This window comes from Phasianus colchicus, chromosome 1 (assembly GCF_987193195.1).
Source record: "Phasianus colchicus chromosome 1, bPhaCol1.hap1.1, whole genome shotgun sequence".
NCBI lineage: Eukaryota > Metazoa > Chordata > Aves > Galliformes > Phasianidae > Phasianus > Phasianus colchicus.
In genome coordinates, this window is record NC_143436.1 from 115,254,769 (window position 1) to 115,279,571 (window position 24,803).

Genomic DNA, 24,803 nt, shown 5'->3' on the forward strand with positions numbered 1-24,803 from the left:
ACAAAACAAATATATGTATCTCATTTTTCAAACTTTTCTTGTTTACTGTTTTCACTGATTCACCTTGAATCTCTTTTGTACCTCCCTTGGTGTTATAACCAGAATGTGATTTATGGTCACATATATATATATACAAATATATATATATATATATTTTAAATTGTGCTCCCTATTTGAAGTATCTTGTGTTGGTTTCTTTCCTTATTGGAAAATGAAGGCCACCTATAAGATAGAATGCCAGCTGATTCAAAACATAACACATTCAGCTTACTGCAATCATTGGGAACTGCCACATAATTCATTAAAATACATAATCTACATGTATAACTGATTTATAATTATGCTGTAATGATCAGTTCAACAACTATATGAAATGAAATGGATTTTGATTCAATACAGAAGAAGAGAGGACAGCAATTAGCACCTCCATTCAAATAGAGGTTTATTTTTTTTTGAGATCTGTGTTAAATGATGACCAAAAATGATGATTGCCTAATGGCTGTAAATCACAAGCCATTGACTGAACCACTTAATTATAAGATTCTTGTGTAAGCCATCACCCAGATCAGAAGGTGGGATAGGTATCGTTATTTGATTACCTTTTCATTTCTGTCCAGTGCATTTTTTATGAAGCAGACTGAGTCCATATATAGACTACTTAATAATAATGCATACTTAAATGATCTTCCTTTTCGGAGCCTTTTTTTTTTTCTTGGTGGCCTTGGCATTCTAAATTAACTATTTGATTAATATGTTTCAATCCAAAGTTAGATCTATAGAAATTAAGAAAGAATAGTTATAAATGAATGTGCAAATTAGGGCCTAGAAATAAATGGGAAGGTACCAGAGGCAGTGGGATTCATTTAATCACTCTTCTATCTAGAAGTTTGGCATCAATTTCAAGATATGAAATCTTAGTTGCTCCTGTAGTCAATGAAAAGTGATTTCACATCTTACTGACTTATATTAGGTTGAGACCAGTTGTTTCTGAAATTTTTTTTCTTCCAGTTAAGCACTAAGGAAGCTAGACAGTCCCTTTAATCAACTAACTTAATTCAAATTCCTGGAAACTGAAGTTGAGTGAGACAAATTCAGCCCTTAACGATGGCCAAGAATTAGAGTGGTTATTGCTACTGTTTTACTGTTATTAATCATTAATGATATTAAGTATGTGTCTGCACTAGTGGTGAAATACTATTGCAATAAAGGATAATTCTTAGTTTTAAAGGAACTTATTTTCAAAAAATAAAATGATTAATTAATAATAGACTGAAGTAGAAGAAGGTTTGTAATTAATAATAGCCATTGTATACATATATTTTTTTCAGGTGGGTTCTTCTCTACATACCTCTCTTTAATCCTACACATGAAACTCTGAAACTAGAAATTGCTAACAGCAATCCTAGCAATTTTTCAACTGAGATTGATCCAAAGCATCATGTAAGTAGATTGAAAAAAAATAAAAAATAAAAGGCAACTGAGAAGATTTTGCAAAAGTAATTCAAGAAAAATTTCTGGTAAAAAGGCATTAAATTGCTTATCATACCGTAGAAGGAATACACAGGATAATCTCAAGGATTAGAGATGTTACAGACATGTATTCTATGGATTTTGTTGGTTGAAGATGAAAGCAAATACAAAAAGGAAAAAAAGTTGCATGGTTTTTTTTGTTTGTTTGTTTTTAATGCTTTGTGGTATGGATTTACAGAGGGGTGCAGTGTTGATAGCTAATAATATCCAGAAAACATTTGAAGGAGATATTATAAACAAACCAGCTGTATTATAACAGGATAACTAGATAAATATTTAGTTGAAAAGGTAAAATACTAATGTAGGATAAGATGTATCTTTGACCTTTGAAGGAGTAACTGAGATTTGTATGGATGGACTGAATTTTCATATTTTCATTGAATTTGGCTAAAGTGCTAGATGGTTGGGACCCTGAATCTATAACATTAATTACTGGCAATTGGTTACTGCTTAATAGTAACCAGTAATTTTTTTGTGTATATGGCATTGCTATTTAAATCACAGAATAAGTGTTATGATGAAATAAAAATATGCATTTTTGCATCTTTGCATTTTATAAAGAATGTCAGAAGGCTACACCTTTAGAGGAACACAAACTGATTTTTTTCTGTTCCCCTCTTCTGAATGATATGCATTGTGTTCATGTTGCAAACTACTTATCTCCAGAAGGAAAAAGCATGTGTAGTAATGAATAAGCCCAAGGAAAGAAAAAGATCCTCCAGAGAACTCTTTGAATAATGAATTTATGTCCTTTTGTTTGATGAGGAGATGAGGGAAGGAAAGACAGGTGTGGAAACTCTAGCGCAGGGGAATATGGGAAACCTCTTATTAGCATAAGAATACAGAGCATTTATTGAGAAAAAAGGAAATTGAAGGAACTTTCTGTGGAAGGAAAGAAATGGCAATTATACCTGTTTTAGACATAAGTATTCTATCTATAAAAAAAGATGATACAGGCAATAAATACACCAGGTACTTTTGTGCAAACTGATATAAGGATCACAGGAATCAGACATTGATATTGTAATAATGTCCTAAAATAAAGCTGAGAAGATAGTAAATTAATTTTTTAGAGAAAGGAGAGTGATACACTAAAGCCATAATATGTATGTTTTTGGCTTTTGGAAAATGAACAGCTTCTGGTGTGAAATATAGTAGCCTTAAAGACAACAGCTGAAGAGAATCATACTTAATTATTGAATTGCATATGTTTTGCATACATAGTATGTGAAGTGCTTATTTTACTCCATTTCTTATGTCATGATTATTAACACATTTTCAAATATTATGTCAGTCTTGACATGTGGTATTAATAATCATTTCATCATTTGACATAGGAAGTAATGACTAAGAAACATAATGGATGAGAACTATATTAATCATCTAGGAGAATTATACATGTCATATTTAGGTCACTGGCCTAAGAAGTGGAGTAGATTTAATTATAGTGACTTTGGAATATGGATTGCATATGACCTTGTCCAGGAAATTAAAAAGTAATATATTCTCTATTCAGGTTTCCTAATTTATTACTAGATATTTGCATATCACCAGTAACTGCATTGCATTATTTAGGAAAAGACATTCAACACTAACAGCAGCTATTTATTTTTTCTTTACTTTCTAATAGAATATTCAGTAATAAATATATAAGGGCTGCTCTGAAAGTAATGCCTCCTATTGTATGATGATGTCCCACTGCCTCAGAGGCAGATGGTGGTTATATGGCAGTAAAGGTTGAACCTTTCCACCGATATCTCATTTTGTTGCCGTATTAGAGATGGCAGCAGACACAATGGTGTCTGATATAGAAGTGTATGCCAAGCAACGGTGTGCCACTGAATTCCTCCATGTGGAAAAAAACGGCATTCACTGACATTCATTAATCCTTGCTGAATGTTGATGGAGACTGAACAGTGGATGTGGACTCAATGATGGTGTGTTTCAGCAGTAGTGCCAGCAACACTGGGTCGCCTACACTGGTGAAGAGTTTTACAAGCATGGCATGCAGACTCTTGCTTGTTGCTGGCAAAAATGCACAGCTCATGGTGATTGTGATGAAAAATAGTGTTTTATAGCTGAGAATTTGCACTATCAAATAGTACTAATGTGCTCTTTGTATCAGTTTTATTTTCCATGGAAATAAATAAGAGATATTACTTTTGGGGTGACCTGTGTAGTTTATGCATTGAATTTTTGAAATGTTCTTTTTGAATTAGTTTTTCTTCCAGTTAAAGGATAGTTTTGGACAATATGCTCTAAGCAACTGCCTAATATTCATTTTGTGTATCTGTCATTTTACCTTATTTTATTCCATTGCAGGCCATGTTTGGAGAGCTATTGAATTTTCTTTCAATTTTTATGTTGAAGGTGGAGGGTGGGGTTTAAATACCTGTTTCTTCCCCTGAATGTGTCACATGGTAGGTTTAGGATAGCCTAGATTCTAGATTCCCAAAGATTACTTCTTGTTCTTATGAACTGTAACCTGTGTTTCAGATATTGGTTCATAGTAATCATAAACAGGTCACAGAATGTGTCCTTTTACTTTTAGTCCTATTTCTACCTCTTTGTGAAACACAATAGTTTCCTATCTTAATTATTTCTGTTTTTCTAAACCATGCTTTTATTTAAACATAAGCATTCTGAGGCTAAACTGATTTGAGGGACCCTCAGATGAAACACAACCATAAGAACAAATTATTTGAACAATGGTTGAAAAATGAGATTATCCAATAGATAATGTGTAAAGAGAATTAGAGTCATTTTAGAATTCTGCGTAGTTCAGTACTTTTAGTATTTCATATTTTTTGTTATGTCATTTATGATATAGAACCATGGACTGGGCTGTCAGTCTCGAATTGAGCTGTGTTAGAATGACCCAGGTTCAAAAAAAAGTGTGAGAGAAAAATCTATTTCCTGGAGATTAACTAAAATGTTAATCTAATTTTGACTAACATTTCTCATTTAAACGAATTTATTTTAAGTACTTCATTAATGACACTCTTTCCTGAGATCCAAATGAATTATGCTCAAGTATTCCTGAACTTTCAGGTCCTTAATGAAGTCTTAAAAAAATCTGAAACCTTTCAATCTCTGGACAGTTTCATGTAAATTAGAAGCAGCTTCATTACTTATTTGTAAACTGATAAATATTTGCAAGTGAAACCTATAACTGCTTTATATGGAACATGACATCCTGATTATCTTTAAAAAAAAATATGTTATTTAACTTCAATGTGTTTTTGATTTTTTTTTTTAAATGATCTACATCTTGTTTTTTTCTCCCTTCTTTTCAGCCTTATTCTGTATAGGTTAGCTTAGAACCTTTATAAATGCTACCAGATTCTCCAAATATTGGAACAGAAGTGAACTTCGATAAGTTTGCAGCAAAATCCCTAACTTGTTTTTGATTATTGGACATTATGAGTTTCTGGGGAAACTGTCATTGGGTTGCTGGTTTTAGGTTTCTTTCCTAATGTCTGTCCTCTCTGTCTCTAGAGGATGTGAATTCATTTCCAGCATTTAACAGATGATTATTCTCAGTCATTGATATTACTGTACTCCCCAATACTCTATATATGTAAATACATGCAAACAATTTTACAAACATATTTGTTGTATTTATACACACCTTTATTTCTGATGTTACTTCTACATGCAAAGACACTTACAAATATGAAATCTATATTTGCCAAATATAAACATTATTTCACTGTAAGTCTTCAATTTGCTATTCTAAGTTATAACTTACCTAAAGCTTTTGCATAAAGCTCTTGACAATAATGTGTTTCATCCTGATCAGCTAGGAAACTGTTAATTGAGAACAGCTAACTTGACAAATGAGGGCTAGCAGAAAAGAGAGCAGTCTTGTAGTGCACAAACTTATTAGTTGGTCAATGACTGAGAATATTGTCTTGTGTGGAGCAGAGGATTCACCTCTATATTTAAGTAAAATTTCACTTTCTTATTGGATTTATAACAGGAATATTGCATGTGTAGTTGCTCAATTTTTTTTCCAGCTCATTTTCTCGATCTGAATACTTGTATCTGAGATTTTATGAAAGACGCTGATACCAGTTCCCTTTCACGTGTTTATGTTAGACACTTGCTTGTATAAATGAAATTAAATTTCATTTGGTTGAATGTATTTATTTTGTTGAATAATTGTGGCAAAGTATGAACTTCTTTTAGAATGTTAGTGTTTTTCTCAATTCTAATTTTTAATCAATTCTTCAGTTTTCAGTAGAAAGATGTTTTTTTTTTTTTTTTGACCTAGTTGATTATTTTAAATCACTTTCTTGATACTGTGTAATATGAAAAAAAAAACAAAAACACCCAAACATTTAAACATACACATAGAAGGTAAAAAATCAAAACCTTTTCTGTTTTCAAAGTAGTCTGGCTACTGGATTATCATAACTGCAGTGCTTGGATTTGTTACAGCAGTGCTGTATGACAATAATATGTCAATTAATGCTTATTGAAAATGGAATTCCAATCTGTTTTCATCTGTATGGGGGAGTTATTATTCCAAATAATATACATCTCTTAGTGAAATTAATGTTTAAAAATTACAGTTCAAATTTAATCATGTATTTTCATATTGCGACAACCTGTTATTACTGTGCTTTTTCATTTCCTTCAGAAGTATCTTGGAGGAGGTACTCATCAATATTCTTTCTCCATTTGTAAATTTGCATTTCATAAATAGGGCTGATTGGTTCAGGCAGCATAGATAGGAGCTAGCCTAGAAACAAAACAAAAATTTTTTCACCTCAATTCTTTCACTTTCACCTTTCAATTATCTTTCAAAATTCTGGATACTGAATATGCCCAGGAACTCATTGCAAAAAGAGCTGTTCAGGCTCTTGTTAGATGATGAGCTTCTAAATGAACCCTGGGCAGATGGAAATGGAGATAGTCTGTGGGAAGTGTCTTTCCTTCAGGCCTGTTACTCTGGGTAACACAGAAGATTTGCAGAAGTGGCAGTCATAGGATGGTGGTGGTTGTTTGCTGATGACAGATGTGCTTTAAAGTTATCATCCACCTACTGGACATACGAGATTTTATAAACTGTGGACGATGCAGCAGCACTGAGCTCCCCAGATTGGAAGTGCAGGTGCTGTGACAGTGGAGTAGGAGGGGGCCTAGTGCAGTGAGCATCGTACTGTCTGTGGGACACACAAGCTTATGGTTCCGGAAACACTGATTATCATGCAGTGAAACTGTAAAATTAGAACTGCCCGAGTCTGTCTCTGAAGTCATAGAGCTACATGGTGGCGAGGAAGAGCAGCAGAGGCTTTGTTAAGGGCTGCTGCCCCAGGCCAAGAGAGCATGCTTCTCCCTGCTACACCCACCAAGGGCCCTGGCTTGGCCTGAGAGCCATGAAAGTGTTCAGGAGTCCTGGGGCCACAGGAGGCCCTGAACTCAATCCCTATCATGACTCTACTTACTGCCTGTGGGTGCAGTGGGTTGGGGCTGCTGGTGGAAGCCCTTGTTTTAGTAACTCATGTTCAGTGCTATTTGGTGGCCTATTCTTTCAGGCACGATGTTTCCTTTATAAAAGGGCTTTTCAGCACTAGCCATTGTAAGGTGATGTTTTGACCTTTATTAGTTGTAAACTGTATTCATTTTATAACCATTCAAATCAATCATCTTTTATGTCTTCTTATTCACAGACATTTAAACATATGCGTGATAACAAAAACCCAGGATGTTTTTATTACAAAACATAGACACAGATGTTGTGAATTCAGTGATTGTAACTGATCATTGTGTCAATGCATCAGTATTTTTATTATTCATGAGTCTATTCTTTCACTTCTTATCTAGTTCATCAAAACATTTATGACCCCACTGTACTCAGCTACTTTACTTTTCCATATGCAATTGGGACTCAATTAGTGTACTTCAGAAGAAGAGAAAACTAGAAACTTCATTTCCAATATTAGTTTAGATTAAGGTAAGAGGAAGAGAGGCAAAACACTAGCTTATTGAAACCTGACATGTATTTGCCCTATAAGGCAATTTGTTTTTGGAGGTCAATGTGATAACCTTTTAGCGTCATCAGTATGCTCAGACACTGAAGCCATGTTTGACTGGTATTTGTGAGAGCCGCTGTCCATGACCTTGGAGCAATCAGTAACACCAGCTCTGCAGTTTCTGGGAAATAAATGAACGTGCAGTGACTGCCACTAAGATTGTTTACTGCAGTACACTTGCTACTTTAGTAGCCAATGTATGCGGAAAGTAGAGAATGAATCTGGTAGAACACATTAATTACATAAACATCAGCACTGTCAATACAAAGCACAAAACAGAAACTGACTCAAAATAATTTGTTCTTTCCTCCTTTCATTGGCTTCTATCTCACATTTGTACAGATAATTGTTGCTCCTCATTCCACCACTGAAGTACCTGTGCAATTCTGTCCATCTGCCCTAGGAAGCGGAAATCACAAGGCATCAATAACCTTCAGATGTTCTCAGGTATGGTACTATATTTGCTGCTCACAACACATGGAATTCAGAATAGATAATATTTTTAACAGGCATGTCAGTAAAGGTTTCAATCTGAAGGTCAAGTTGAAATTTAATTGCTGGATGCATAATGAAAGAGTAAATGCAAAGATGTTCTGTTTGCAGTTTTAGAATTTGAGGTAATGGACTAGGATCTTGAATTAGTAATGAATACTACTACTAGCTTTCTTGGTAGTTAGACAGTTTGTCTGTATTTAGTGCCGCCACAGTGGCATTTCTTAGTATTATAGCCTCTGAAATTAAATTTCTTGATGCGTTTCCAAAACTTTGAATTGTTTCAGTCTGATATGAACTTTTAAAGGTCATACATCTGACACTTAATCCTTTCAGGTTGGTTGAAAATATTTTTTATTTTGAGCATCTTAGAAGAGTTGGCATTTTTTTTTCTCTGTGCATTTTCCTGATTGTTAATGAATAACTACTAAATTAAGAAACATGAATCATCAATGTGACCTATTAGGTGACTGAAAATTGCATCTGGAAACAAAAATAAAAATTGATAATATGATAGGTACATCAGTATTTCCTCACATGAGCTGAGTGAAGCATTTCCTGTGCACACCATTTCTTCTCTTTATTCTTTTTGGACTCTCAAATATCTTAATAGTGAGCTGTGAATTATTCAAATTGAGTGCTACCAGAACTTTTCAGTAGTGTTTTAAGCGATACAGCAACAAGACATTTTTTATATGAAGAAAATAAACAGTGATAGAAATGGTGTAATTTCTTCCTTGCTAAAGCATTCGTAAGAGAGATTACTTGTAGGTGCTGTTAGCACAATTTTTTTCAGGATCTCTCCTCTTAAATACTTATTAATGATAAAGACAAGGAGCCAGCAATCCTCTTGAGAACAGTATGTGTTCAAGACCCGTTCAAGAGCATGAAATGCTATTGTCTTGTCTGATTTGTAGTGGTACACAGAAGTATTACCTCTACGTTAAAAAACATTCAAATAATTCATTTAAACCTTTCAGGAACAAACTGAGCCCTATCACCTCAATCTTGTCATTCAGTGCATCTCCTTTCAAGTAATCACAAGTCTCCAAGTATCTCAGTCTTTCTAACTGCTTTGTCCCTTTAATGTTTTCAATATATATATTTTAGCGATCTATTTATGCCTGAGTCTTTTGAATTTTGTTAATTTCCATTCATTTTCAATGCTACAATTCTTACTAAATTAGTTCTAGATTACTGTAGTTTGCTAATAGTTATACTGATAACTGACAGTGAATATTTGCAGTTATAACAACCATTATCAAAGAATGTTTCTTGTTCGTGGTGGATGCCTCAAACAACTTGTAATCTACATTGATTTTCCTCTTTTGATTTCTCTGATTAAATATATCTGAATGGACACTTAAGCCACCTCAAAGCTGAATAGCTGATTAATCAAAAATCAGTTAATGACAGTACTTACAGATATATAAGCCTTAACTGTTTCTGGTTGTACTTGGCTGGATTGAGAGAGACTGCTCTGTGATATCACTTGCTTCATTTGTTTCTAGTTTCAAGTTGCACGAGAAGCTCTTCACAAAATGAATCTGAGTTTAGTGCTAATCACCGTGCTTATTTTGTGAAATCTGAAATCAACTTTACTGGGACAACAGAAATGTCAGCATTAACATAGCTCATGCCCAGAGATCTGATGTATTTCTTTTATCCTCTTATCACATCACTAGAATTCAGGTGTAGTGTAAAGAATTTAATAGTAGCAAGTAATGTTAGAATAATGATGAGCCTAAGTCCTGTCATGTTATTTGCTTAAGTTTTGAGGTTGTTTTTTTCAAACATATATTTCTTTCCTCTTGAGTTCTTGCACTGAGCATTCATGATCTTGAGATCTGTCACACAGTGGTTGAGTGGAAATAGTTACCGCAGTTCAGACAAAATAGGCTTATCTTAAAATCTATGTAATTTTTTGTTCTTTTATTTTCCAAGCTGACTTCTAATTTTTTTTTTTTTTTGGCTTTTTCTTTAAAAACTCAGTTTGACAAAGCTTCAGAGTATTGTTTTAAAGGTGCTCAGCACTTGAAACAATGGGGTTCAAAAAGTCTCTGCTTGTTAGTCATAAAGAGCAGTTGAAGTTACAGCCTTCATATTTGCAGACTGTGAGCCTGAGCCTTCAGCAGCAAAGCTCAAATCTGATCTTTAAATCTCAGCTGCACAAAATAGGAACATGTGCATCCTTTCACAGTATTACAGTGCAGAATTTCTTTCTGTGAACAAGGTTGTTCACACAAATTTACAGTGGGCCTGGAAAATATTTTTGGATTAGTATCTTTTTACAACTCTTGTATTAAGAATTTTGTAATAATAGTTATATGATAGTTATTTACTTGTGGTTACTGTGACTCCTTTTTTTGTTAGCTAGTAAGATGTATCAATTATAAGCCAGTATATACCCACCAGTAGCTTGACAAAACCAGGCTTTCTCCTCTTTTATTTTTCCTTACTTTTATTTAAATACTTCAGACATGCCTGACTTTTACCAATAAGTTTATTTCATTAAGGTTAAAAAATCTTTTTTCTTCTTGTATCAAGTAAATCTTTCTAAAACAATAAAGATATCATGGATAATACCAGATTAAGCTGGACTTTCAATCTGCTTGAGAGCATGAAGGCTCTGAGTGAGCTAGATTGGTGGAGAGAGTCCTTTCTCATGGTATTTAACAAGGCTAAATCCCTGGTGCTGTATTTGGATCATAAAAACCCATGCTGTGGTATAGGCTTGGAGAAGAGTAATGGGAATGTTGCCTTGAAATAAAAGGCCCTTGAGGTGCTGGCTGAACATGAGCCATCAAAACGTCCAGGTGGCCAAGGAGGCCATCAGTTTAAGTTTCTTCATTATATAGTTGTTAATGTTCTTTCTTTTCTTTCAAGTAACATTATATTGCTGCTCCATCAATGAATTACTTCCCTTCATTCTGTGTCTTCCCAAGAAAACTTATCGTTTAATGTCCTTTCAATTTCTATTATATGTGCTTTGACTTGCCCTTTTGCAATCACTCACATCTTTCCATTCACTACAGTGGAAGCTCTGACTAGCATGAAAATTACATACAAAAAGGAGATGTAAACATCTCCCAAAGTCCCATATAAAAAATCTTCAACAGTACTATTGATTTCTAGATAGCAATACTTAGAGTACATGATAGCTTCAGGGAAGAAGAAAGAATCAAAGTGTTAAAAATCACTTCACTCAAAACAGAAAAGAGGCATAGAATACTAGAAGAAAGAAATAAACAGTTTGCCTTAGTATATAGTATAGTTCTGACTGGTCACATAATAAATAATGACACAGTTTTCATCCACAGATTAAAGAATGGATTTTTTACCTTTCGGGGATTGGTCTTCCACCTCAGTTGATGGAACCAACTACCATAAATGCATACATTGGCCAGGGTTCTTCTGTCATCATAACCTTCAAAAATCCAACTTCTGAAAATGTGTTAGTAGATGTCATGCTAAAAGGTACAGTATTGTTTTTGGGTTGGAAGAGGTAAGCTTCTTCATTAGCAGTGTCTGTGAGACAGAATTACATTTGCCTCATTCCATTTGTAGGCAACAAGTATACTGTATATCATTCACATGCACCCACTATGTTGTGCGAGCTGAGAAATAACATAAACCTGTAACCTTTTGTATCCTGCGCTCATGTATACATGTAGCTGGTTGTTTATTCTGAACTACACTTGTAGTATTTAGGCATCAGGAGATTCCATAAGAGAATAACATAATAACATAATTACAAAATTAATAACATAAGCATAAGAGAATAACAAAGTCAAACATGTGCACAGGTAAATTTTAAGTTGGATTTTCTAGAGTCATGCCGTGATTTGAAGCTTGTAGTACATAGAATAAGTGAAGAAATGCAACTTCAAAAAAATGTAGATTCATGTTTGTTAGTTGCAGTGAATTCATGCTTTTGAATAAATTACAAATTTTGAGATGTGAATTAGAAATACAAAGACTTGAGAAACTTGAACTACATCACAAACTAGAAAATTGAGAGCAGTTCTCCAATCTGCTAGTGAAATAAACTCTTATAGAATCACCACCATATGAAGTCTCCCTGCAATAGCAATAATAGACATCAGATTGTCTCTTACAAGCTTGCCATGGTCACCATTTTTATTTGATCTATGATTCTGAGAATAAAAAAGACTTCTCAGAGATCTTCTGAGAATCTGGTGTAAGATTTTCTGAGCCATCATTTTGAATTGATGATACGTTTCCAAAAACGTCGTACTGTATTTGTGTTTTTGTTGGTCCCTAGGCTTAGATCTGCAATGACACTTTAATTTTGTCAGATCTATACCATATACTGTACGATTTCTTTAGCGTTATACAACTAAATGTTACTAAACTGAAGCTGAAAAACAAATAACAGTCAAAACTTGCTGCCAAAGGGGCATGTATTAACATGGTTTGAAATGGAGACGAGAAGCTTATAGGGAAGCAACAGGCCATGGACTATTTAGAGCAGTTTATGCACTCAGATCCATAAGTCCAGATAAAATTCATAAAGTTATGAAAGAGTTGGCCAGTGTGATTGTGAGGGAGAATTCATGTTGATCAGGAGATGTCCCTGATAAATGGAAAAAAGTTATATTATTCCTTTCTTTTAAAATGTTAGGAGCAAGCATGAGGAAGTGGTAGGTTGATCAGTCTCACTTCAGTACCTGGTAGGGTTATTAGAATTAGACACATCCTCTTGTACTCTGTGCAGCACATTACACTCCATTTCCAAGCACATGAAAGTCAAGAAGGTAATCAGAAATAGTCAAATGGATATGCTAACTGCAAATAATGACTAAACTGATTGCTTTGCACATAGAAACAACTAATTATGCAGATGGAGGGGGAGCAGTGTGCAATATACTATGATTTAATAAGACTTTTGTCACTGTTACCTATATCATTCTCATGTGGAAGCTGTTGAAGTCCAGTCTTGATTGGGCTGCTGAGTAGGTTGAAAGCTTGGCTGAAATACTGGTCTTGAAGGATAGTGATCAGCAGTTTGATGGTCCTCTGCTGCTCATGTATATTGTACCCCAAGGACTGATAATGAGACCCATATTATCCACACCTTTATGAATGATATGGACAATGACACAGTGTGTAAGGTAAACTGGGTACAGTGTCTGACAATGTAAGTGGCAGACTTTTGGTCCAGAGGGACCTTGATTAGTTGTTGGAATATCTCTTTTTTCTAATTGCTCTTGCTCATCAACCTGGGGGCAGGTGAGAACATAATAAACTTTTTACATTACTACTAATGCAATCTTCCTTCCTTTGTATTTCTCATTCCATCTCCCCTTTGTGCTTAGTATATGTATCTCAGACAAGACATAAGAAGAACTATGAATTTCTAGCTATGCAACCCACCCTATGTGATCAGAAATTAATTGATTATGTTATTTCCTGAAGTGCAAATGTGCATTTCATATATGACATGAAGCTTCCCACTGCACATTACTGAGTGCAGAGTGTGAAATGGAAGCTGGTATTCTGATTTGTACATCAAGAAGAAAGATTATGATAAGCAACCTGTGTGGCTTGAGCATAAATCTAGTGCCAAATAGCACAATTTACAACTTTATTCCTACTAAATATTATTTTTAAGAAAGCTAGTCTAATCTGCTATTCATACAAGAATAGAAAATAACAGACAAACTTCTCCACAAAGCAGTATCTTCATAAATGTTTCACAGAGCTTAAACATTGGTACTAAAATGTACTGTGATTTAATCTAATTGTGATGTTCTAAGGGACATCATTAGAATTTGCATTGTATAAATTTTTTAATGAAAATGTGGTCATCTTTCTAACTGGAGCATCAACTTGTCCCAGGGAGATTTTCACTAATAAAGACAGTGTAGAAGCAGCAAACTTAGTGGAAGACTGATACTGGCTTTTATGAATCAGAAGTTTCCAGTCTTCATTTTACTTTACAAATCAGTACACGTGATCTGTGGTGTTATTAAGAATTTTCTTTGAGAAAATTAATTTATACTGTCATCTTTATGGAACTAAACCTGTACTTGTCCTCTAAAAACTGTCTTCAATTTGTTAATCAGGTTAATCTGTAATGTTAATAATGTTAATTTTCTAATTCAGTTGCTGCTGGTGACCTGTAAATACTGTTTGTGTGTTTTTGATCATAATAAGAGCATTCATACTGTCTTTAGAAGAATTTGTGCATTGTATGGTTTGTTCCTTGTATAAATATTTACCACAACACCTATTTCCTTCTTTTCAGAGAAGGAGAAATCTGATCCCGCATGCAATGTTTTGTTTAGTATTTCTGGTTTTTACATGATCTGGAAAATAGTTTCCATAATGACTTATACATTTAGTTGAATTTTATGTTGTCAAGCTATAGTTTAATAGACAAACTTAGATATTGTAGATACCATAGCAATACAGATATGGTAGCATAGTGTGCAGTAGAAGCTAATTTATTTGCTTGGCTTTTTTTTTTTTTTTCCAACGTTAAGAATGAATTTGCCACTCCACAATGCTAATCTGTCTGGTGAGAATGTAATCCTAGTATAAATACATTACTTTTAGTACACTTCCTTTTCTGCCAAGAACTGAATTTTGGTAGCTCTGAATTTTCTCTTTCTGAACTTTTTTTTCTGTTTATTTTCCTTGTGTCTGTTTATTAATGAGATGTCCAAAAATTAACAGTATTTGAAGACCATTTGCATTCCTGTTTTATAGAGAAAACTAGATTTCTTACCTATGCCGTGATGCTCTACACTTCATTTTAATTTGATTTGGCATGAAGTGCATATTTTTTGCTCTTGGATCAAGCACAAACAGATCAGGAAAGATAATATTATTGCTTCAAACATAATGATAGTAACCTTCCATTTGACTTAGTAGAAAAACAGGAGTTCTAGTCTAGAAATGTAGTCTTGATCTTTAAAGAGACAGTGACAGCCTAGTAATTCTCAAAACTTTCTGTTGTTTTTTTCTTGAAAAATCCATAGAGTAAAAATAGCTGTGTCAGCAGGTAACTCAAATTCACAGTAGTTTTGAAAGTTCCTCTGAGAACAGCTCTTGACCCTGTAGGCTTATTAATTTAAAATCATGCAGCTAACATCTGCAAACATCTTAGCCAAATTTTTAGCATACGATCAGGTGACTGTATGCATTCCCTTATTTAGTCCCATGATAAACTTCTCACAGTGTTACTGGGGGCCAGAGAGTGAAGAATGGGGAAACTGGCAAAAAGTAGCAAGTCAGAATGCAGAATGAAATATTTGATTGATCTTGATCTGAAATTGTATTTCAGATCATGCGCCGCTTCAGAGTGGCAAGAATAAAAATAGAACATCTCAATTAAATTGTAAAACAACAAACATAAACTTTTAAAGATTTACTTTTTTAAAAAAGAAGAAAAAAACATTAAAGAAAGTTTCAGACACTAGCTGTATCTTGATTTCAATCTTTTGCCTAGGCAGACACAAAAATATGTTTAGAATTGCATAGTTTAGGATTGAAAAGAAAATTAATTAGGAAATGCATACTGGACCATTTCTGAAGCTGTCATTTTCATTTCTGAAGATCAGTCAAACGCAAGAGCACTGTTCTTCAGAAACGGTTCTGTGAATTTTGAATGATATTTTAGTGCAAAGAGGGTTTTATTTTGGATAAATACAGAACAAGTAAAACGACTCACCATTAGAAAACTTTTGATGAAGGTATGAAATTGTGGACCTGATAGCAATTGTGAACAAGAATTTTTCTTCCTGGGAACTTTATACATATGTGTTGCTTAAATCTGCTACTCTTACATAAACAGTCATGTCTACATTAAGAATGCTTGTGGGAGTAATACTTACCTGACAGGATGTAATTTGTCCCAGTTTGAACCAGTAATCAAAGTTACGGAATATGTGAACTCATTGCAGATGGTTTATAATAGTTCACCTGTTTCAAGTTGAATGTAATTGCTGCTGTGGGAACATCAGTATGAAATTTTTCTACCAAGATTTTATAGAAGCAGCAAAACTAATATATGATTTATAGTACTGAAATTGCCAGTGAAGACTCAACCACAAAGTCTGTAACAATTGCCCCTAGGTACTAGTGGTTAGTTAATGTCTAGAACACTTTATTTCATTTGACATGGGTAATTTAATTTAATGTTTTCAATGGACTGAGTATATTTTAAAGTTTAACAAAGAAAACTGCAACTGTTTTTTAGAGGGCATTCACTTCAAAGATTGAAGAGCCATGATCAAATAAAATATTAAAGTTACAGTGATAATTAGGAGTTGGGTATGTGAAATTCATTCCCTTTTGGAATCCAATCTTATCTGCTTTATCAAAACCAATATCCGTGGCAGTATACAGTGTTGCTTTTGGTACAGGCATATGCACAGTGATATTAAAATAGCTGTCTCATATAATTGATTATCAAGACTTGCTTTATTTCCCAGAGAGGATTTCATGCATGGTGGTTCAGTCATCTCATTTCCACACAAAAAAATTCCAAACTAAGATTGAGACTTATAAAATGTACATTGTTTTTGGTATCTAAAAAAGTTTCTTTGCTTATCTGGATATTATTTAACTGCAAATGATTTAATCTTTGCTTTTCTAGGTAGAGTGTTGTATTTCAAATACATTTAAGAAAAAAAAAATCCATATGGTAGCTCTACTTATCTTCCCATTTGCAAATGTATTTTTTAAAATATCCATCTTCGAATCTCTCTTGTTAGGGAAAATGTTAAAACACTTTTAACTTCTAAATGAGTTTCCCTGAATCTGGATTGTTTTTGTTTTTCTTCTCATTAGATCAGGAGCAGTGCAGCTGTTATCTCAGTGCATCTGTTCTTTCTGAGTCAACCAGTAAGAAATCTGCTTTCCACCTCTTACTCAAAAATACACAAGGTATGTAATTTACTGAATTATACTTGGAAATTTTTACAAAGTGTGATCTTTTATGGTCCATCAAGTCTAGAGTTTATATAAAATTCAGTGTTTTATTAAGAACAGTTCTTCCATTTAATGCACTGAATCTGACTTACATAAAAATAAGAATTAGCCCAATGTAACTGAAGTTTGTTTTACTTAAAAAATTAAAAATAAATCAGAGGTGCATCCAGTAAAATTCTTATCATGTTTGTTTTGTTTATTTTTGATGGTTATTTTTCTCTTACCTCTGCAATGATTTGCTTAGACTTTTGAAAAATGAATTCTTTTATAAATAATGTCTTAACCATCAGATTACAAATGTTTGTAGGAATAATGATGATGCATAAAAGAAACAAGAGGGCTGTAGCCTGACCCCATAGTATGTACTATATCTATGATAAATAAAGGTGAATGAGCCCATACAGTAATGCGGTCTTGATGCATTCCTAGAAAATGTTTTGAATTAAGAGACTAAATTCAAATAAGTAAAGTTGTATTTTAGAACTATCATGTAGAAGAAAGCAATTGTTAAAATTCTGAATTAAATTTAAACTGAACAGCTTCCTTAAAGTTCTTTGTTAGGAAATCCCACACTAAGTTACTGTTTCCTAAAACTTGAATCACCAGAAAGGAAAAACATCTAATTAGTAAGAAATTCTTTTTAAAACAAAATGTTTGCTTGTTTGAAGAGTCAGGTAAGGGTAAAAGAAAGGGGTAAGAAATCACAGTAATAAATGTGTTAAGCATTTGATGACCATTTTACATTTTACTGAACTTACAGAAAGCAAAATAAGAATTCACAATTATTTTGATATGTTAATTTTCCTCCTCAGACTTGCCTGTCCTTTGAATACAGTTTTCATTGAAAATTACCATTTTCTCTATTTTCCTATGTTGCTTGTGGTAGTTTCAAACATGACAATAAAATCTAGAAATTATTAACTTGAACTGTCTGGAAAGAATTAAATCATTTGCACAGATGTTTTGAGTTAGATTTTATATGATATTTTCAAACACATCTGATCTGAGATAGAAGAAGTAGTAGTTAATCACCCTTAGCGTTGTAATTTTACCGAAATTTTACAGATTTTATATGTTAGGATGTATATGATGGTATTCATATCTTAAACCATATATTAAATATATAATTCTGCTTTGGTAGTATCTCATACAATTGCATCTGTTGTATCCATTTCTTTCTGTTGTGGAATTGCATGTTAATATAGATATCAGAATAGCCGTATCATTTTTGTCAAAGAGATGATATCTTACTCGAATTAAGGACATGAGTTAGAAAAAAGAAAAGAGGATTACTTGTTTTCATTTTTGTTCAAAACTTTGCCAAATAGTGTGGTTTTCCTGAAGTTATACCTTAGTACACCTTTCTGTTAAAGGGAATGTTGCAAACTGTTTTTGTTTTCCCTCTTTGAAACTTCCTATGTCACAGCATTATTTCAGAGGGATATAACAAGAAGAATTTAGAATAAGAAGTAAAAATTTACATAAGCAATAGATGAAATGTGAATCAGGTACAGGTTTTAGAAAAACTGCTTTAGCGCTGTTACCTACCTAAAAATACTATGAAAACATTTTGAAATCAAATATTTTTCTGATTATATTTGCCAGAATATGATTACTACATCATTTTATGTACTTGAGTACTTATGTACACTTGTGGAAAAAAACTTGATTGCTTGCTGCTAGTTTATTACTTGTGTTGCTTCACTACCTATTTTGACCAATGCAAAGACTGAAAGTAGAAATTCAGAAATAGTGAAGTAGGCTTAAATTTATGTTCCACACACCTTTTCAATAAATAAATAAATAAATAAATAAAAATACAAGCTGCTCTGCTTATGACTCTTCCCCAGTAACACAGGCTGCTGTAGCTTACATGGTCCTGATAGTGAGGTTATGATCCTGCTTTCTATTTGACTTTCAGTCTTAGCAGATTATGGCTTAGCATAACTCAAAGATGTTCCAGGACATCAAGAAATTTGACTATTGTGAATGACTTGTTGAAGCATCAAACAAGAACAGCAAAGGGGACAGTTATCAAAACCAAGTTTTTTAGATATCTCTCTTCACATTTCATCATAATCTTTGTAGTGTGTATTTAGAAACTTCTGCATTTTAATGCTGCCTTTTTACTTGTTGCATGATCATCTCTTTCCTTCCCTTTTTTATTGAGATCTCTATGAGAATGTATTTCATTTTTGCCTTCTAACGTTTCTATAGTGTAAAATAAATGTATTTATTAACTTTCCCAAGTACTAAGGAAGGCAGACTAATATATACTCAATGAATGTATGCTCTGTAAGGTCAACAAATAACTGCCTGGCAATTAAATTTGAGATACTAAAATTCTGTGTGTGCACTTCAGAAGCTTACTACTATTACTGTTTCATACTTTATTAGGCAATAATTGCAAAAGCATTTTAGTGTACTTTTTATGATGTGCAGTCTGCTATGATTATGGATAATTTACCTTTTAAACTAATTCCAACTAAGAAAGGTTATAAATTCTGTTCACATCTCCAGGCCATTTTCCTGAAAGGTCAGTTTTCAAGACAGGTCCTTTATTTCTGTATTTATTTGCATCTATTTTTTCTTTTAGTAATTCTGCATAACCTTTTGTATTTTTTTCACTTGTGATTGCTTTTAAAGGTGGAAAGACAATGAAAATAACATACTTGGTTTTCCCAGTTTTCTTAGTCTGTAGGTACATTCCCTCTCTTTCTCTTTTATAATTATTTCATTATCACAAAATGACTGAAAGAGCTAGAAAATTGATCTATGATAAATAGTTCTCCATTCTAGCAGAATATTTTGAAATGAAGTTGGAAGACATGCGTTAGTCACTTTTGGCAAAATGGAATAATTTTCTACTTTATATCCTACATCCAAGGTTGTGTCAGGAAGCAGTCAGTATTCATATAACGGAACCCATAGGAAAGGGACATTCAAGCAATAAAAAGACAAAACAAAAAATGTGTATTCAAAATTGTTCCCTGTTTTTACCTTCAGAAGCAGTTATTAATAGTGAAATTAGCTGGAGAAGAAAGAAATATCTTCCTGAATTGCTGAGATTATTCAGTTATAAGAGTCTCAGTGAGACAACAGTGGTGGATGTGTTGACCAAAATGGATGCTTATGACCCAACATCTAAAGTACATGCATTATGGAGGTTTTCTATATGTCTCTTTCAGGCCTGATCTCATGCATTATGCAGTTCTGAGTAAATGAAGCACATCTTTTGATCTACTTTCAAAAAGAATTCAGTTTACCCACAGATGGAGAGACTTTGTTGAAAACCATAATAAAATAAAGGAGAACAGTTGGGAAATTCATTTAAAAAACACTTCCCTTCTTTTGGAGGTTTTAGATTCAACACTTCTATTTTTGGCACACAGTTTCTCGGGGAAACAAGATTTCATAGGGAAACTGATGGAATTAAAGTTCCTTTGATTTGCTGGAGGATTTGGTTGCCAGATTTCCTTCAAATTTCCTTGGTCTAACTCTTCTGTTTCATCTAATCAAGACTTTCTATTTTCTGATGAGTATTTACTAGTTTTATTTAGTTTCAATTTTCTTTCTTTTTCTAATCTTTACTTACTTCCTAAATTTTCATCTTTTGAAACTATCATGCTTAATTTTCTGCAGTAAAACTGTTCAGTAGCTATAAAACTCATGCGTGTAGGTCATAAGCTGGAATACATGATTTGTGCTACACAAGATTCTTTCTGAAAAAGTACACAGCACAGTTCTAGATAAAAAGCCTTCATTGTCCATGAGACTGACCTCTAGTGCCTGTGGTGAATATGCTAGTATGTGGAAAGACAGAATTTGTGGTTCTTGAGTTAGATTTTCTTGAATATCTTCTACAAAGTGTAAATAACTTTTATTCTAGACTTATTTGTGAGGAAGATTTTAAGTAGAGAGCAGACTTTGTTATCCTGGAGTGATGACAGTAACTAATATTGAATTTGAGTACCTTCTTTAGGCAAGCAATTTGGAAATTATGTAAATCTAGATAAAACAGCTTGAACCTAATTCACTCTAAAACTTACGGGTGAGATTTTTGGCTTGAGCTTTCTCTTTGATTGTCTCATTAAGTATTTCATGATTGGGTAAAATCAGTGCCAGAAGGCTTCGTGTTAGATGTCTGTCTGACTTCAGATCAGGATGATGAGACTCATGGAAGACATCTGTTAGTGTGCATAGAGATCCTGCAATCAGGATGTGTGCCACTTAAGAATACACAGATTCAATTTATTCACTAATCCATGTAGTAGATAACCAGGACTAATATGTAACTTCACTAAGTATTAATTTGCTCAATGTTCCCAGTGAGATACATGATGTATCTCTGCTACCTGATTTGATATCAGACATCTGGGGAAAGGTCAGCTGCTGTTCTTCTGTTCTTCTTGGAATGTACTGATGCACGATGTTGCCAGCTGTGCTTTCTTCCCTTTGAGTTTTTGCATCTTTTCATTTTTGTTGTCTCCTGTTGAGCCCCTGTGCTGCTGGTACCATCTCTGCATTTCTGTATGCATTTTTAAACTTTTCTTATCTTTCAAGACTTAGATAATATCTCACACCTTAGTAACTTTCTCAGTAAAATCAATTCAAAATTGAGGACCTGTGATGTGCCTGATTAGTCTTTGCATCACAGGCAGGTGAACTTCAACACAGATGCTCATGCTCATAAAGAAGTGATTGTTTATGCTCACCACAAAGTAGCAACCTTCTCAGAGTGCATTCATGTCAATAATGTTCTGTCATCTTGGCCATTTTTGCCTATGTAAGTGGCTGTAGTCTTGTCTAAACCACGAGCTAGCATCTTATCTGATTCTGACAAGTGCCAGTGTGGAACTCAGAAGCTTGTTTAGATGCAGATTTGCATTGTAAAATTTCTAACAAGAGAGAGGCATAGGACTCCTTCCTACTCCATGTACAGGGCAAATTCCTGGTGGCTGAATCACCCTGACTTACATCTCCCAACCATGTGAAAACTTTGTAAGAGCAGTGATCTAATGCTATAGCTGTTGGAGAAGCATACTTTATTTAAAAGGATAACAGTACTGGAACATGATGTGACTACAGCAGTGATACAGCCTAAGCCGTATATTTTTCTCCAGAGGCATATGCTGCCAAAGTCAGTGCATTCCAGCTGGCGGCATTCTTGAGTGCAGATTGTCTCTACTGTCAGCATGGGAAACTCTGGAGAGCTCCCTAAAATCTCAATACATTCAAGGCTTTCCTCACATGGAGAAAATTGATAATCAGGAGCAACATTTTTGTGTCACATTTTAAGGCACTTCTGAAAGCTGACTGAGAATTAGCAGGTTAGATTCTGCTCAAAAATATTCTTATCAGGAAAAGCTAATTAGAAGTGGTGGGATTTATAGGGTTAATGATTTATATATACTTTTTTATGAGCCAGCAGTGTGCCCTTGCGGCTCGGAAGGCAAATGGGATCCTGGGCTCCATCAAGAGAGGGGTGGCCAGCAGGGACAGAGAGGTGATTGTTACCCTCTATTCTGCTCTTGTGAGGCCCCATCTGGAGTACTGCGTCCAAGTGTGGAGCCCCCAGTACAAGAAAGACAGGGAGCTGTTGGAGAGGGTCCAGAGGAGGGCCACAAAGATGATCAGGGGACTGGAGCACCTCCCCTATGAGGACAGGCTGAGGGAGCTGGGCTTGTTCAGCCTGGAGAAAAGAAGGCTGCGGGGTGACCTCATTGCAGCCTTTCAGCACCTAAAGGGAGCCTACAAATAGGAGGGGAATCAACTCTTTGAAAGGGTGAGTGACAGCAGGACAAGGGGAAATGGTTTTAAGCTGAGGGAAGGGAGATTTAGGTTGGGTGTCAGGGGGAAGTTCTTTACAGAGAGAGTGGTGAGGTGCTGGAACAGGCTGCCCAGAGAGGCTGTGGATGCCCCGTCCCTGGAGGTGTTCAAGGCCAGATTGGATGGGGCCCTGGGCAGTTTGGTCTAGCATTAGGTGGGATGGTTGGTGGCCTTGCATGTGGCAGGGGGGTTGGAGATTCATGATCCTTGAGGTCCCTTCCAATCCTGGCAATTCTGTGATTCTGTGATTCTTTTCAGCACCAAAATGTTTGCTTTATATACTGGTACAACAAAACAGGAAAGTACCCTGGTACAGTTAACCCTAAGACTTCATGTTTATTCCTTGTAGTTTTCTGGAGTTTCTTCAGGGCATATATTGTATATACTTACAGTCTGTTAAAGGCATTATTTTTACCTTTGTTTACAAATTATACAGGATGGGCATATCGTTACTTGTTTTTTTCAAACCCAGGCAACTGTTTTAGTGAAATAACTTAGGATGAATAAAGTGAAATGCAATACTATAAGTTCAATAAAAAGTGTTGATAGCTGGTTGTTGTTCTTTTAAAAACAATCCCTTGAATTCAAAGAGTAGAACAGTACATTAACTTGGAAATGATTTATCTACTTCAGCATGCTTTCCTGATGTTGTAAAAGGAGAGAGAGGGAGAAAAATGATCTTCAGGAAAGATAACAGAAATTCATCTTTTGTACAGTCTTCCCATTAGTAGATTTATGATGGAAAACAGATTTTAAATGTATAATTGCCTCATAGATTTAATTCAGACCATGCAGTACGTTTCATCAGAATCTCATGGCTTGTTATTGAGCATCTGAAGTACAGCACTTCAGAGCATTTAAACTATGTGAATTGGTCTCCCAGGAGGCTGTTATTTAACTTCATCTTAGCCTATTTCTCTACTTAAAAACATCTACTGTATTTTAGAATTTGATAAGGGATTATCTCCCTTAATTTCAATAGAACTAGAAAATGAAAAGATGATTAATTCTACAGCATATTGCTGCTAATCTATTTGGTAACAGCTGTGAGTGGACAACATGGAGCCATGTGTCCTTCACTAAGATACAATTACTTACTTCCTCTCCCCCTCTTTTCTTGGTTCTTGCTTCTAATCTTGATCTGTTTAGCTACTGAACCCACTGAAAACTCCAGAGACACTTTTCTTTCAATCTGTAAATAGACATTAAACCTATGTCTAGCCCTAAATTAGCAGTTAAATTATCTGCATTAATCTACTGCCAGCCACACATGTACAGTGTGACAATTATCAGCAGTATCGAACAAGTTGGTACTCAAGAAGCAGGCCTAAAGAAAGCTTGATTTTCTAGAGTTTGGTCTTATATCTGTTATTCCTGCCCTCCACAACATGTCTCTGTTTCCTTTGAATTCATCTGTGCAAGATTCTTCCACATCAATGCTTCATGCCAACTACCATCTAATGATTGTTTCCAGCCATCTCTAAACTAGCCAGCAGCTTCCTGATAGAGAAGGATAATTTTTCAGTATGCTGTAGCTTTTGCTTCACTGCCATGTCTAAGTTGAATGTCCTTATTTATCCAGATGAGTTTCACAATGCACTGAAGGTGTGTTAGAGACCTATGTCTAATTCTGCTGAAAGTGGACAGCAGACTAAACAAAAAGCAAACAAACAAACCTCTTCTGATACTGATATTAATTGCAAAGTAGATAGAAAGACAGAAAAAGTATGTAGATTTTCTTCTTAAAGGAGAGGCTGAAGACCATTCTAAGGTTCTTGAAAACACTACCTCAAAGTAATGTATATTTAAATGAGGACATATATTTAGGAAAGAGGATGAATCTTTTGCGTAAGAGTTTTGAAAATTGAAGATTGTGATAAAATTTGATATTTTTCACAAGATAGTTGTTAGGAATGAAAGGAGGAAGAACTTGTTGGTTTTAACTTTAAT

At 34.4% G+C, this 24,803-nt stretch overlaps 1 protein-coding gene across 1 annotated transcript in view; it reads left to right on the forward strand.

The window, feature by feature from the left end:
- The window catches only part of CFAP47 (cilia and flagella associated protein 47), a 276,161-nt gene that overhangs the window by 195,668 nt on the left and 55,690 nt on the right, over window positions 1–24,803 (forward strand). Inside the window, exons 54-57 of the mRNA XM_090123944.1 lie at window positions 1,329–1,440; window positions 7,914–8,018; window positions 11,384–11,540; window positions 16,884–16,979. Coding sequence (XP_089980070.1) covers window positions 1,329–1,440; window positions 7,914–8,018; window positions 11,384–11,540; window positions 16,884–16,979 — 470 coding nt within the window. The remainder of the gene's footprint in view (window positions 1–1,328; window positions 1,441–7,913; window positions 8,019–11,383; window positions 11,541–16,883; window positions 16,980–24,803) is intronic.